This window comes from Lepidochelys kempii, chromosome 2 (genome assembly GCF_965140265.1).
Source record: "Lepidochelys kempii isolate rLepKem1 chromosome 2, rLepKem1.hap2, whole genome shotgun sequence".
Classification (NCBI taxonomy): domain Eukaryota; kingdom Metazoa; phylum Chordata; order Testudines; family Cheloniidae; genus Lepidochelys; species Lepidochelys kempii.
The window spans coordinates 186,552,932-186,565,570 of record NC_133257.1 but is presented as its reverse complement, the minus strand read 5'-3'; the positions used below and the strand labels follow the sequence as shown (position 1 = coordinate 186,565,570).

The window sequence follows — 12,639 nt, the reverse complement described above, 5'->3', positions numbered from 1 at the left end:
TGGCAGGGCGCTGCCTTTAGAGCTGGGTGCCCAGCCAACAGCCACTGCTCTCCAGCTACCCAGCTCTGAAGGCAGTGCACAAGGGTGGCAATGCCAGGACCCCCCCTAAAATAACCTTGTAACCCTGCTGCAACTCGCTTTTGGGTCAGGACCCCCAATCTGAGAAATGCTGGCCTCCCCTGTGAAATCTGTATAGTATAGGGTAAAAGTGCACAAAACACCAGATTTCAGGGTCTGACACATGTTTTCGCAGCTGTGAATTTGGTAGGGCACTAGTGATAATGCTTACTCAGTCTTTTTCCAGTACTCTGAACATAGTTACAACATATTTGTTTTGCTTAAATTTTCAAGGTTCCCCCCACAAAATGAGGAATATTTAGTCAAGTGATTAAAAAAAATTAATCGCTCGATTAATCGCACTGTTAAACAATAAAATAACGTTTATTTAAATATTTTTGGATGTTTTCTACATTTTCAAATATATTGATTTCTATTACACAGAATACAAAGTGTACAGTGCTCACTTTATATTATTTTATTAGATATATGCATTGTAAAAATGAAAAGAAATAGCATTTTTCAATTCACCACATACAAGTACTGTAGTGCAATCTCTATCGTGAAAGCACAACTTACAAATGTAGATTTTTTTTTATGTTACATAATTGCACTCAAAAACAAAACAATGTAAAACTTTAGAACCTGCAAGTCCACTCAGTCCTATTTCTTGCTCAGCCAATCGCTTAGAGAAACAAGTTTGTTTACATTTACGGAAGATACTGTTGACTGCTTCTTATTGACAATGTCACCTGAAAGTAAGAACAGGTGTTCGCGTGGCTCTTTTGTAGCCAGCGTTGCAAGGACAGTGCCAGATATGCTAAACATTCATATGCCCCTTCATGCTTCGGCCACCATTCCAGAGGACATGCTTCCATACTGATGATGTTCCTTAAAAAAAAAAAAGTGTTAATTAAATTTTTGACTGAACTCCTTGGGGGAGAATTGTATGCCTCCTGTTCTGTTTTACCCACATTCTGCCACATTATAGTTGTCTCAGATGATGATCAAGCATATGTTTGCTTTAAGAACACTTTCACAGCAGATTTGACAAAATCCAAAGAAGGTACCAATGTGAGATTTCTAAGGATAGATCCAGCACTCGATCCAAGGTTTCAGAATCTGAAGTGCCTTCCAAAATCTGAGCAGGACGAGGTGTGGAGCATGCTTTCAGAAGTCTGAAAAGAGCAACACTCAGATACAGAAACTACAGAACCCGAACCATCGAAAAAGAAAAATCAACCTTCTGCTGGTGACATTTGACTCAGATGATGAAAATGAACATGCATTGGTCTGCTCTGTTTTGGATCGTTATTGAACAAAACCCGTCATCAGCATGGACATATGTTTTCTGGAATGGTGGTTGTAGCAGGAAGGGACATGAATCTTTAGTGCATTTGGCATATAAATATCTTGTGACGCCGGCTACAACTGCACCATGCTGTTCTCACTTTCAAGTGACATTGTAAACAAGAAGTGGGCAGCATTATCTCCTGCAAATTGTAACCAAACTTGTTTGTCTGAGCGATTTGCTGATGTAGGACTGAGTGGACTTGTAGGCTCTGAAGTCTTACATTGTTATTTTTTGTACATAATTCTTCATTTGTAAGTTCAACTTTCATGATAAAGAGACTGCATTAGTACTTGTATTAGGTGAATTGAAATATACTATTGTTTATCATTTTTACAGTGCAAATATTTGTAATAAAAAATATGAAGTGAGCATTGTATACTTTGCATTCTGTTCTAATAGAAATCAATATATCTGAAAATGTAGAAAAACGTCCAAAAATATTTAATAAATTTCAATTAGTATTCTATTGTTTAACAGTGCGATTCATCAAGATTAATTTTTTTGAGTTAATTGCATGAGTTAACTGTGATTGACAGCCCTAATAGTTACACAATATGCACATTAAGAGTTGTATGCTGCTCTCACTGTAGCACTTTACATTAAGCCATGCTGCAATTACTGTTCATAATATATTAAGATGATCAAGAAAATGAATAAATGAGACAGCCAGTCAGAGGCAAGACAAGGATATTTGTGTCCACCACTGCACAGTAAAGTGGTTGCTACTTATTAAACATCTTCTATTTGATATCAAAATAGTAAAACAAATGATATCCCTAATTTCAACCAATTAAACATTCTCAACCTTTCAATGGCCTAATATTTATTCACCCTTACTTTCTCTTAAGCCACTGACTTCAGACTATAGAGTCTCACATGAACTTCATTTCTCTTTAAAAAGCCTTGTTTATAGAAAGTTTTTTTTGTATCAGAATGGATTAATATTACATGACAACAGCAAGATAGAGGTCAGCATTGTTATATACAACTGTGTCGTCTTGCAGAAGAACCAGAAATATTTTCCAACAAGCCAGAGTTGCTTTAATCATATCTGCAATAACTAAAAATGTTATCCATGGAACAATCCTTCATTATTCCATTTTGTAATATCCCAGGGTGGATAAAAATCAATTATTAAAAAAAAAATCGAATTTTTTGGATAAAATAGTTTTTTCCCCCTCAAAAAGCATCTAAAGATAGTTTTAACTAAGATACATTATAGCTCAAAGATATCTCGTCATGGTATAGGGATTATAAATTCTAATTCTATAGTATGAGATATATTCATGTAATGTTGAAGAAAAGTTTTGTAAATGAGTTCCGATAGTTCATGGATTAGGGACCCAATCTTATCGGGTCTGTATAGATTATTTAGGGTAATCTTTCTATCTACCCAATGGGACTCAGTGCTCAGTCTGGAAGATACCATCAGAGATGCTTAGTTTTGCAGTTTTCAAACTGTGGATTTGTGTCTCCAGAGACAACACGCTTGTTAACAGCAAAAAATGTTTTAAAATAAATAACTAGAGGTGAGAAATAACAGACCTCAACCCTATTGTCCCTCTGCAAATTTGTGTACACAGAGTCAATCCCTTACCTCTCCCTAAAAGTGCAAAGCTTCAAAAAGTTCAATGAATAGAAGATTATTGGGGCAAAAGAGATCTGAACAATGAGAAGTCTGGAGAGAAATGTGAGGACGGAGGGACAGGCAGTAAAAACAAAAGTGAAACTGTTTGAGCAGCATATACCAGAAGTCTTGAGGTCTTTCCGAGTATAGCCTTCATTGGATTTGAGATCCAGAAGGGAAAACCTATAATGGTAGCCTGCCGAAAAAGAGACCCAGTTTGGGAATATTTTAATGAAGTTCCTCTACCTGTGGATGAGACAGGCATGCGTGCAAAATGCAAACAGTGCAACAAAGAAATGCAAGGCCTGGTTGCCCGAATGAAACAACATCATGAGAAGCGTTCCTTCTCAGGAGGAAGCTGCGTTGAAGATGATGAAAGGAACATGTCTGAACATGCAGGATCTTCAGGTTGGTAAACTTTTATTTCATACTTCTTTCCTAAGGACTGGCTGTCTTCCTTCTGGACTATTCTTGAATTCTCATGTTTGTGCAAAATATATAGTTGTTACTCTACAGTACAGTTAGATGCAGTTGTGATAAAAAATAAAAAGCGGACATTGTAAAAGGAAGATCTGCCTATCTCACCTTTAAAGTAGTACTGAGTGTCAGTGCAATGAGTAATACTAAATGAGCAGTATGGGAATAATAATTAAATAACTGCATTGACTTATTTTGTTTAGGAGAATCTATCCTCAACATACAGGATTCTGAAGACTATCCACCTTCACGATCACCACCATTTTCTATAGTTTCAGAGTTATCTGCCAATGATAGTGTTTCAGTCACATCATATATGTCACACAGCCACAGTATATCACTTGTAGCAAAAAATCTCCATCATCCAGAAACAACCATAGATAAGTTTGTGATAAGAACCAGCAGATTACAAAAAGAGGTAATTGATGAAAAAATTGCCCGGTTTGTTTATGCAACAAACTCTCCTTTCTGTATGATTGAGAACCCACACTTCATTAACATGGTTCAGTCATCAAGACCAGGATATAAGCCACCCAACAGAACAGATGTCACAGGCAAATTGCTGGATAAAGTGTATGAAAGAGAAATAGATCAGTGTGCAAAAGGTCTAGAGGGTGAAATTGTTAACCTGAGTCTTGATGGGTGGAGCAATGTCCACCATGATCCAGTTGTATGTGCTTGTGTGACAACAGAAGAAGGGAATGTCTTCCTTCCAAACAACTGATACATCAGGAAATGCACACACAGCAGAATACTTACAAGAAGTAGCAGTAAAAGCTGTAACAAACTGTGGAAAAAAACCTCAAAATGTCTAGTACGCAGCTTGGTCACAGACAAGGCTGCAAATATATCCAATATGAGAAGAAATTTAGAAGGGAGTCCCAAGCTAATAACATACGGTTGCAGTGCTCATTTGATACACCTCCTAGCCAAAGACTTCAGTGTTCCAGAAATGAAGGCTAATGTTGTTGAAATTGCAAAATACTTCCTTAACAACCACTTTACAGCAGCCGCTCTGAAAAAAGTGGGAGGAACCAAGCTAACTCTCCCACAAGACATGTGCTGGAACTTAGTAGGGGACTGTTTTGAGCACTATATCAAGAATGGCCTAATCTGATGAGAGTTTGTGAACAAAAACGGGAAAAAATAAGATGGCACTCTCACAGCCAAAGTTCTCAACATTAGGCTTCAGAGAAATGCTGAACACATGCCGAGTACCCTGAAAACTTTTTCTGAAGCCTTGAACAAATTGCAGGGAAATAGCTGTTTTATTGCTGATGCTGTTGAAATTTGGAAGGCACTGAGTGAGATCTTAAAAAGAGAAATATGCAATGACAGAGTTAAATTACATGCATTAAAAAAACAAATGGGACAAGCACTATCTCCAGCTCATTTTCTTGTAAATATTCTTAATATTCGGTACCAGGGTCAAACCTTAACTGCTGAAGAAGAGGAGTTGGCTCTGACATGGACATCCAGCCATCATCCCTCCATAATGCCAACAATAATAAATTTCAGAGCTAAGGGTGAACCATTCAAGAAATATAGGTTTGCTGATGACGTTTTAAAGACAGTCACACCAGTGAACTGGTGGAAATAACTTAAGCACTTGGATTCAGAGACTGTTGAAGTGATCATCTCACTTTTAACAGCAGTAGCTTCTTCTGCCAGTGTAGAAAGAATACTTTTCTTCCTTTGGACTAATTCATTCCAAATTGAGAAATCGTTTGGGAACTGAAAAAGCAGGAAAGCTTGCTTTACTTTTCCAGATTATGAACAAACAGGAAAATGAGGGTGAAGGCAACTGAGTCAGCTGCAGAAGTCAATATTTTCTCATGTTGACCTGGCTGACAGTCTATTTAATTTTTTTTTTTAAATATTTCATTTAACTATTTTAGTTAAAAACAATTTTAACAAAAACAAACCTGATTTTAAAAAAACTTGAATGTTTAACTAAAATTCAAAAATTCATATGCTTGTTTTGTTAAAATATTATAGGTTTGATGTTGAAGAAAAAAATGCAGAATACATAACACTATTGTTTTAGTTAAAGAAAACAATTTAAATGTCTGTCTGGTGATGTTCTCCTCCTAATACAACATGGCAAGAAAATCCTCCAAATATTAATGATTAACCTGTTGAATTGGAGATATTTATGAAGTCATTGGGAGGTGAACTATCTGCATCAATTACTTTTGGTAAATGAAATAAACAATCATTTTCTGATATAGCTGTAAAACTAATCTGAAAAGTTTTCAAAATAAATCACTTAAAAATGTATAGTGTGTACCTTCTAAAAATGAGACCTACATCTATCTCTGAGTTGTGAAAAATATGTATTAAGGTATGTATAACAACCAACAAGAATGTACTTTTATGTGGAAATCCATGATTCAATCGAGTCTTCCTGACTAGTGATTTAAATCAGGATTTAAATCAAATCCACCCTGTTAAGACTCATTCTCAGTTGCTTGGAAATAGAATTGCAAGAGCATGCTTTAATTTTTGAGATTCTGGGGTCCAAGTATGCCTGACCAAAGAGCCTCAATTTCCTTCACAAGAACATCAGGTCCTGTTGAATAAGGCTATCAGAAATAAAGCTGCTTGGTTGACCGTATTTCTTTTAAATACAGTTTAAATATCAAAGGACATGATAACCAAGCAGCATTACAGAGAATTTTACAAATTACAGGGTTGGGATGTTGATAAGAATTCTCCCCAAACAGAAAAGATATTCTGTTATAGTGATCCAGTCTGTGCAAGGAGAGAAAGACCATTAGTCATTTTGAGTTCTTTTCCCACCCAAGCAGTAGTTTGTTGTAAATCTCTAGTTTGGAGTCTCATTCCAGCAATCAAACCCAAATTCTGCTCCATATAGTTAATCTCAGCAACTAAAGTTGCTAGTGAAATTTTGTTCAAGTTTTTGCAGTCTGAAGCTTCAGCAGCTCATCATTCTGAGGGATGAAAATTGTTGAGATACACATACGGTGATAATTGCATAATTTTGCAAATGATCGAACTCTCATCTTCTCTGTTGCCCTTTGCTAAGAGCTCTGTTTTTTCTCTTGGGAATTGTGGTCTATTAAGTGACCATTCATAATTCCCATTCATAATGAGGGCTTCTAGAAGCAGTGTGGAGTATGTTTTCTGTTTATTCCCAGCTATTGCACAAAAATTTTCGAGAGTTGCATGGAATGCGGCATTAGCATGTTCTGCCTCTTTCATTTTCTCTAGTAGGTTAAAGAAGACAATCTACATATTGAAGAATAAATGTAGATTTTAAAAGGTACTTTAAGAGGTAATTTGGCAGAACCTGAACTTGTCCTGTGCCTGGTCTTGTCTTAATAAACTTCTGAACCACTCCAAGGCACCAGTTGCATTCAAATGTTGCTCGGTCCCAGCTAGAGGTCTGACTGCAAACCTTTTAAATTCACTCCTGGGAGAGGGCAGAATATTCCAACCAAGTGTAAGCACCCGCCCTCCCCCGCCCCCCGCAGCTTCTCTTATGTATACATTTCCTCCCTTTGCTCCGCCCCTAATTAACACACCTTACTGCCCATACCATGAATAAAGGTGCCACCAATTAACCATCAGCAAATAACTAAAAGCCAGAATTAGACAATTTAACTATTTTCCAGTCTTCCAATGGGCAGCTGCAGAGCTGCCTTCGTTCCTGTTACCAGATAATACTATACAAATAGAATCATACAATATCAGGTTTGGAAGGTACCTCAGGAGATCTAGTCCAACCCCCTGCTCAAAGCAGGGCCAGTCCCCAATTTTTGCCCCAGATCCCTAAATGGCCCGCTCAAGGATTGAACTCTCAACCCTAGGTTTAGCAGGCCAATGCTCAAACCACTGAGCTATCCCTCCCCCTCTTTTAATCAACACTTAAAAGAATGCTCAGATCTCTAAAATAAGGGCAACTGAATGGACAAGAAAAACCAACTCTGTAGCGTGCACCCTGAAGGTAGGTTCTCTTTTCCTAACCTTCCTTGGAATGTTCAACTCAAAGGGATCGTAATACAGACATAGTTTGTTTATTTAACCCTTCAACAGATAAACCCTTGTGCCATAGCAGGCTGCCCTCCACAATAGATAAGGTAAGGTAATAGGAGGAGAATATTGGTCAGTAAGGGCTTCCCACTGCAGCTGGAGGGCCCCCCTGAGGTCTTCCAGATTAATCAGTCCTTCAGTTTCCTAAAGACCTGGGGTGATGGGTTCACAGCTTTCTTCGGTCATTTTCTTACCATTTGCTTGCATTACAGAATTATGCAAATTCAGAACTACACGGGCATTCTGAAATATTAACTGAAACTGAAGTTAGCTGAACAGCTTTGGCAGGAACATGATGAAATAGTTAACCAAGATCTGAAGTCCCAGGTGCTTGGAGACCAACTTACAAGATGAGACTCAAAGGGATGCCAAGTAAGAAGGCACCTTTCGTATTATATCAAAAGAATAAACGTTTCAAATGTTTTGGTTAAGAACTGAGGTTTTTGCCAAATGAAACGCCTCCATGCTATAGAAAGTGAAATTTCTAAAAAAATAAAAAAAAAATAAAAAGCAAGCAGCACTGAAGTGACCCTGACAGCAGTGCTGTCTGAACTCAGGATTACAGAGAGGATACTGCTGTACAAATTTGGAGATCATATTCTGATGGATTTATTGCAGCCTTGGAATAAGGATGCTGGAATTCCCCTTTGACTTAGGCAATGCACAAAGATACATTTGCAAATGAGAAGGAACATGACTAAGACTCTGGTTCCCTTCATTATATCATGGCTCAGACCATGGACAAAAGGATTAACCTTAAGAGGACCTAAAAGCCCATGCTCAGATTCTTAAATTTCATAATCTGAGCTAAGTAATTCCCCAAAAGTAGTATTCTGCTCAGAGAAAATAGAAAGACTGCTCTTGACAAAATCTGGACCAAATCCATTGTCAGAAAAACAAACAAACAGTAAGTACTTAGAGATGCTGCCATACTACAGTGGGAAGCCCCAAATACCTCAGTTAGGGTCTTGAGAAGTTGCCATCTGATCTAAAATGAAGACAGCCTTGGAGAAAGAAGGCTCAACATCATCTTCCAAGGTTTGTAACTACCTTTTTAAAGGTCCAGGATGTGTCAGAGAGCCATTTGCACACAGATGCCCCTGAACACAAACTCTTAAGCACTGCAGATACCTTCTAGTTCATCAGGTCCTTTGGAGCCACTTCCCAGAGCTGTTTTCTCCCTACTCCCAAAACACTGAAATTCACTCTGAATTTGTGTTTTGAGAAGGTACAAAGTTACCTAAAAAGTCAAAGATTGTGGGTCCTGGGAGAAGTCCACTCCCTATCCGAAGTATCATAACTACAGCAATGAATGAAAAAAGAATTAGAGGCCTTTTTATGACTACCCTAAATAAGATCCTTATTCTCAGGAACAAAGTCACTTTTCAGATTTAAGAGTGTGTGCTGCTTGATCAGCATGACTATTTATAGAGCCCCCATAATGGCATGTCAAAGAACATATAAAAATATAGGGTTCCTGTCCCAAATAGCTTTTAGTCTAACATGACCATATAAAAGTAAAAATTCTGTTTGTGTTGTAAGTTACTTTAAACACAGAGCCAGAAAATGAGGAAGTTACTGTCCCCATAATGCTAAATCAGCTATGCTGCACATCCTGTACTTTTGGCATTTAACTTGGATATATTAAAAGATACATTTAAGAAGAAACAAACACAAAGAAGTACGAGGTACATGCGATAGAGCCAACCAAAGGTTACTATGATAACCTTAAAATTAAGTGTAACCCACACATATGCTTTATACTGCATCATTTGGCTTTGTTTCTCCAGAGGAGCAGAAGAGAATGCAGCAGTGTGGAGGAAGGAGATATGGTAACATGGAGGATCTTACTTGGATACTGAGTGTCTGCACATGTGCAGAGAGTACGGCATAGTAACTCAGAAAGACCCAGAAACTTCCAGAACAGAGTAGTAGATATCAGACACTCGGTTGCTGTTCTGAGGCTGTATAGGAAGTTTTCACTGTGGGCTACTCACCAGCAATCATACTTTAGTCACCCTTGGAGAGCTGAGCCAATCATAAAGCATTAGATGAGGTGGTCATAAACAGAGGTGCTAAAAGTGGCCCCATGGACTCAACAGGTGACTGACACAGAACCAAGAGACTATCTGCTGTGAGGGCTAGGTCCCAAGCCCTGATCCACTTTGGACATGGGCTGCAGATTTCCGTTTCCTCACAACTGAGAGCACCTGTCAGCTATTAACCCAAGGCTTACAATGCTGCTAGCTGTTGAGGCCCCCACTGTTTGCTGACAGGGTTCTGAAGTGTTTGAAAGGACTGAAATGCTGCCATTTCTCAAGCTCTGAAGAGTCCAGGTGACATACTGTGGTCACACTACAAAGAGCGAGAAAGCACCTGTTTGAAGATCAGAGGGGAATGTGTTTTGATAGGTGCACTAATGTACAGAAAACATTATGTTAAAACCTTGTATTTGAATGTTTGTAACAGAAATAAAAGGGGGAAGTCTGTATAAGGAACACCAGCAGACTACGGTTTAATAGCTTTTATTTAAAAATTATTCACAGCATTCCAAATACTATTTACCATGTTATGCACATTAAATGTTTGTTTTACTAAGAAAAGGTATGGTGCTCTCTCTGAAGCTGACTGGGAACTATTCGCATCCATTTATCAAGGTTTACATAAAATAGCCCTGAATTTTAACAGTCATGTTTTTTGAAGTCATTAAAAGACAGAACTCTAGCCTGGGCTTCAGCAAAGAGCTAAGCTGAGGTGCAGTATAGTTAGACACAATATTGCATGAGCAGCCCATGTTCCCCATTACATAAACACCAAGTCAAAAAGTGAAGCGTACTATGAACTGAAGTTTTTGTAGTCTAATTTTGTATTTCAATTAACTTTTGTTTAAAAGAATTAAGCTCTGTACAGTACAAGCCTTACACCTGCAAAACTTAACGTTCAGCATATTATAAACTCCACATTTGCAAAGATTATAAAGTTCGAGGAGTATGGCTCATAATATAGAGCCCTTTAATCATTGAAAGCCTTCAGCCCGTAGTTCTACATGACCTCCCTTGAGACAGAGAGGACATGAGTTGAAGGATTAAAACAAGAAGTGTCTCCTGGGCTTAAAGAGTGTTGACTACAAGGGAAGAAAGAGGGCAGTGAAGACCTAATGAAATCATTATGAAAAGGGCTAGGTCTATTCTTGCCAAATGTAAGGAAAGTTCTGTCTTTCTCTTCTAGAGACTAAGCTCTGGCTTTCCAACACTTAAGAGGGATGCAAACTGGAGAGCTCCTTCCCACAGGACGACACCTGCCTGACAACTAGCAGCAGCAGCAACATGCACTTAGCACCTGCTGAGTACAGGCAGAAAAAACTCCCTGGGCATTACCATACTCTAAAATGCCTAATTTAGTCAGAAAGGAAAAAGATGAAAAACAAACACACACTGGAAGTTGAGCCTTGCCATCTGAAGAGCTGCCTCCACCTAATTAGAAATGTTAACATGCTTTATAAGGAGAGACACATGTTGAGCACCAATTTTTTTTTCCCTATATACATCTGCTGATGGACATCCTGCCCAACAGCAGAAGAATGTCTGGGTTGACAAGGATACTGCAGAAGAAATGTAACAGTTTCAGCTAAGGAACTACATATTCCAGGTTGCCAGTATTTTACTATGAACTTTAAGTAATTCCAGACAGCCCAGTGTTTACTACAGCATCAAGTAAAACAAAATTCTCCAAAGAATTCATCCTACTGTTTACAGTGTTCGCTTTATTATAGTGCCTCAGTTGTGAGTGGCATTTCATAATGAAAGAATGAACAGGTCCCTTGCCTTGAGAAATGTACAAGCTGAATTCTGAATAGCACACAAAGGGATGACAAAGTGGGGAAGGGAATACTGATAGACAAAAGTCAGCTAATTGTCACATAAGTGATTTTGAAGAAGAGGGGTCAAGGAAATACGAACAAAACTTGCTTGTTCAGTGAATTAAGTCAAATAATTGACTTTCACGGGTGGACATTAACATATGACCAAATTCACCAAGAGGCAGATGCAGGACCATGACTTGCCCAAACAAATAAGTTGCTAAGATCTACCTTAGAAATAAAGATATCGGAAAATATTTATCTTTCACCATAAGTGTCATTTTAAACACCTGGCAGGTTAAAACTTGATAGGGAAGGTGTAAAATATACATATTTGCCTCTTTAAAGCAGATAGATACAGGATTAAACAGAGGGTCCACATTCTGTGAGAAAAGTAGTGCTCAATAACATTAAGCCTCGCTGTATCTGACTTAAGCATGAGGAGAACAAGATGCAAATGGCCAAAGGAAACAAAGTAATATCACTATAGACAACCTCTCTGCAACAATACATAGGGCTTTAAAAGTACAGATGTATATGGAAACTTACATTAAACACAGGTGGAAATATGGGACAAAACATACATGCTTTAACTAAATTTTGCTATTACCTTTACTTTCACTGATTACATATATATAAAGAAAGCAAATAGCTTTTAAAAAACATCTAGCTATTTCAATAAAGAAATGCAGGTGTAAACTGAAAGCTCTTGGGTTTTTTTAAAAAGAGTCACGCAGTCCCTCTGCAACAATTTGTCTTAAGTGTTAGATTTAGGAAGCATTCCTCACTGAAACAGAGTAATTGGTGTAAACGAGAGTGAATGAAATTAAGCCAAGGCAGTCAAAATATGTTTTTATTTTTGATCATGGAAGTTTCTCCTATATCTAACACTGCACAAGGTATCTTGCACAATGAAAAGGTAAGCAGAAGTCCCTTACAGTGCCTCGCTTTGCCAGAGAATCACCGCAGTCTGCTGGCAAAGTCCGCTTGCTGGACTTTTTCTGCTCATGTTCAACTGCATCTTCAATTATAGGCTCAAGCCTCATCTGGACAAACACCAAAGATTTGGATCAATTTCTTTTCATTATACAGTGAGGAAAGATCTAAAAGCCTTTTAAAAACTTTTGCAATCTTTAGAAAACTGTATAGAACTCACTGGTGTTTAAATAAAAAGAAAATGCAAAAACCCAGTGAGGCTCTAGCCATAAA

The 12,639-nt window shown here is 38.0% G+C and overlaps 1 protein-coding gene across 8 annotated transcripts in view; it reads right to left on the bottom strand.

Annotated features, from left to right (window-relative positions):
• Positions 1 to 12,639, bottom strand: part of UBP1 (upstream binding protein 1) — a 59,792-nt gene that overhangs the window by 19,582 nt on the left and 27,571 nt on the right. For 7 of the 8 annotated variants that reach the window (XR_012157460.1, XM_073333078.1, XM_073333080.1 and 4 more), the window contains one exon: positions 12,369 to 12,476. The exons of the other annotated variant lie outside the window; for it this stretch is intronic. Coding sequence is in view for 6 of the 7 variants with exons in the window: in XM_073333078.1 (XP_073189179.1) it covers positions 12,369 to 12,476 (108 nt within the window). In the remaining variant the exon portion in view is untranslated. The remainder of the gene's footprint in view (positions 1 to 12,368; positions 12,477 to 12,639) is intronic. 8 annotated transcript variants of the gene reach the window in all.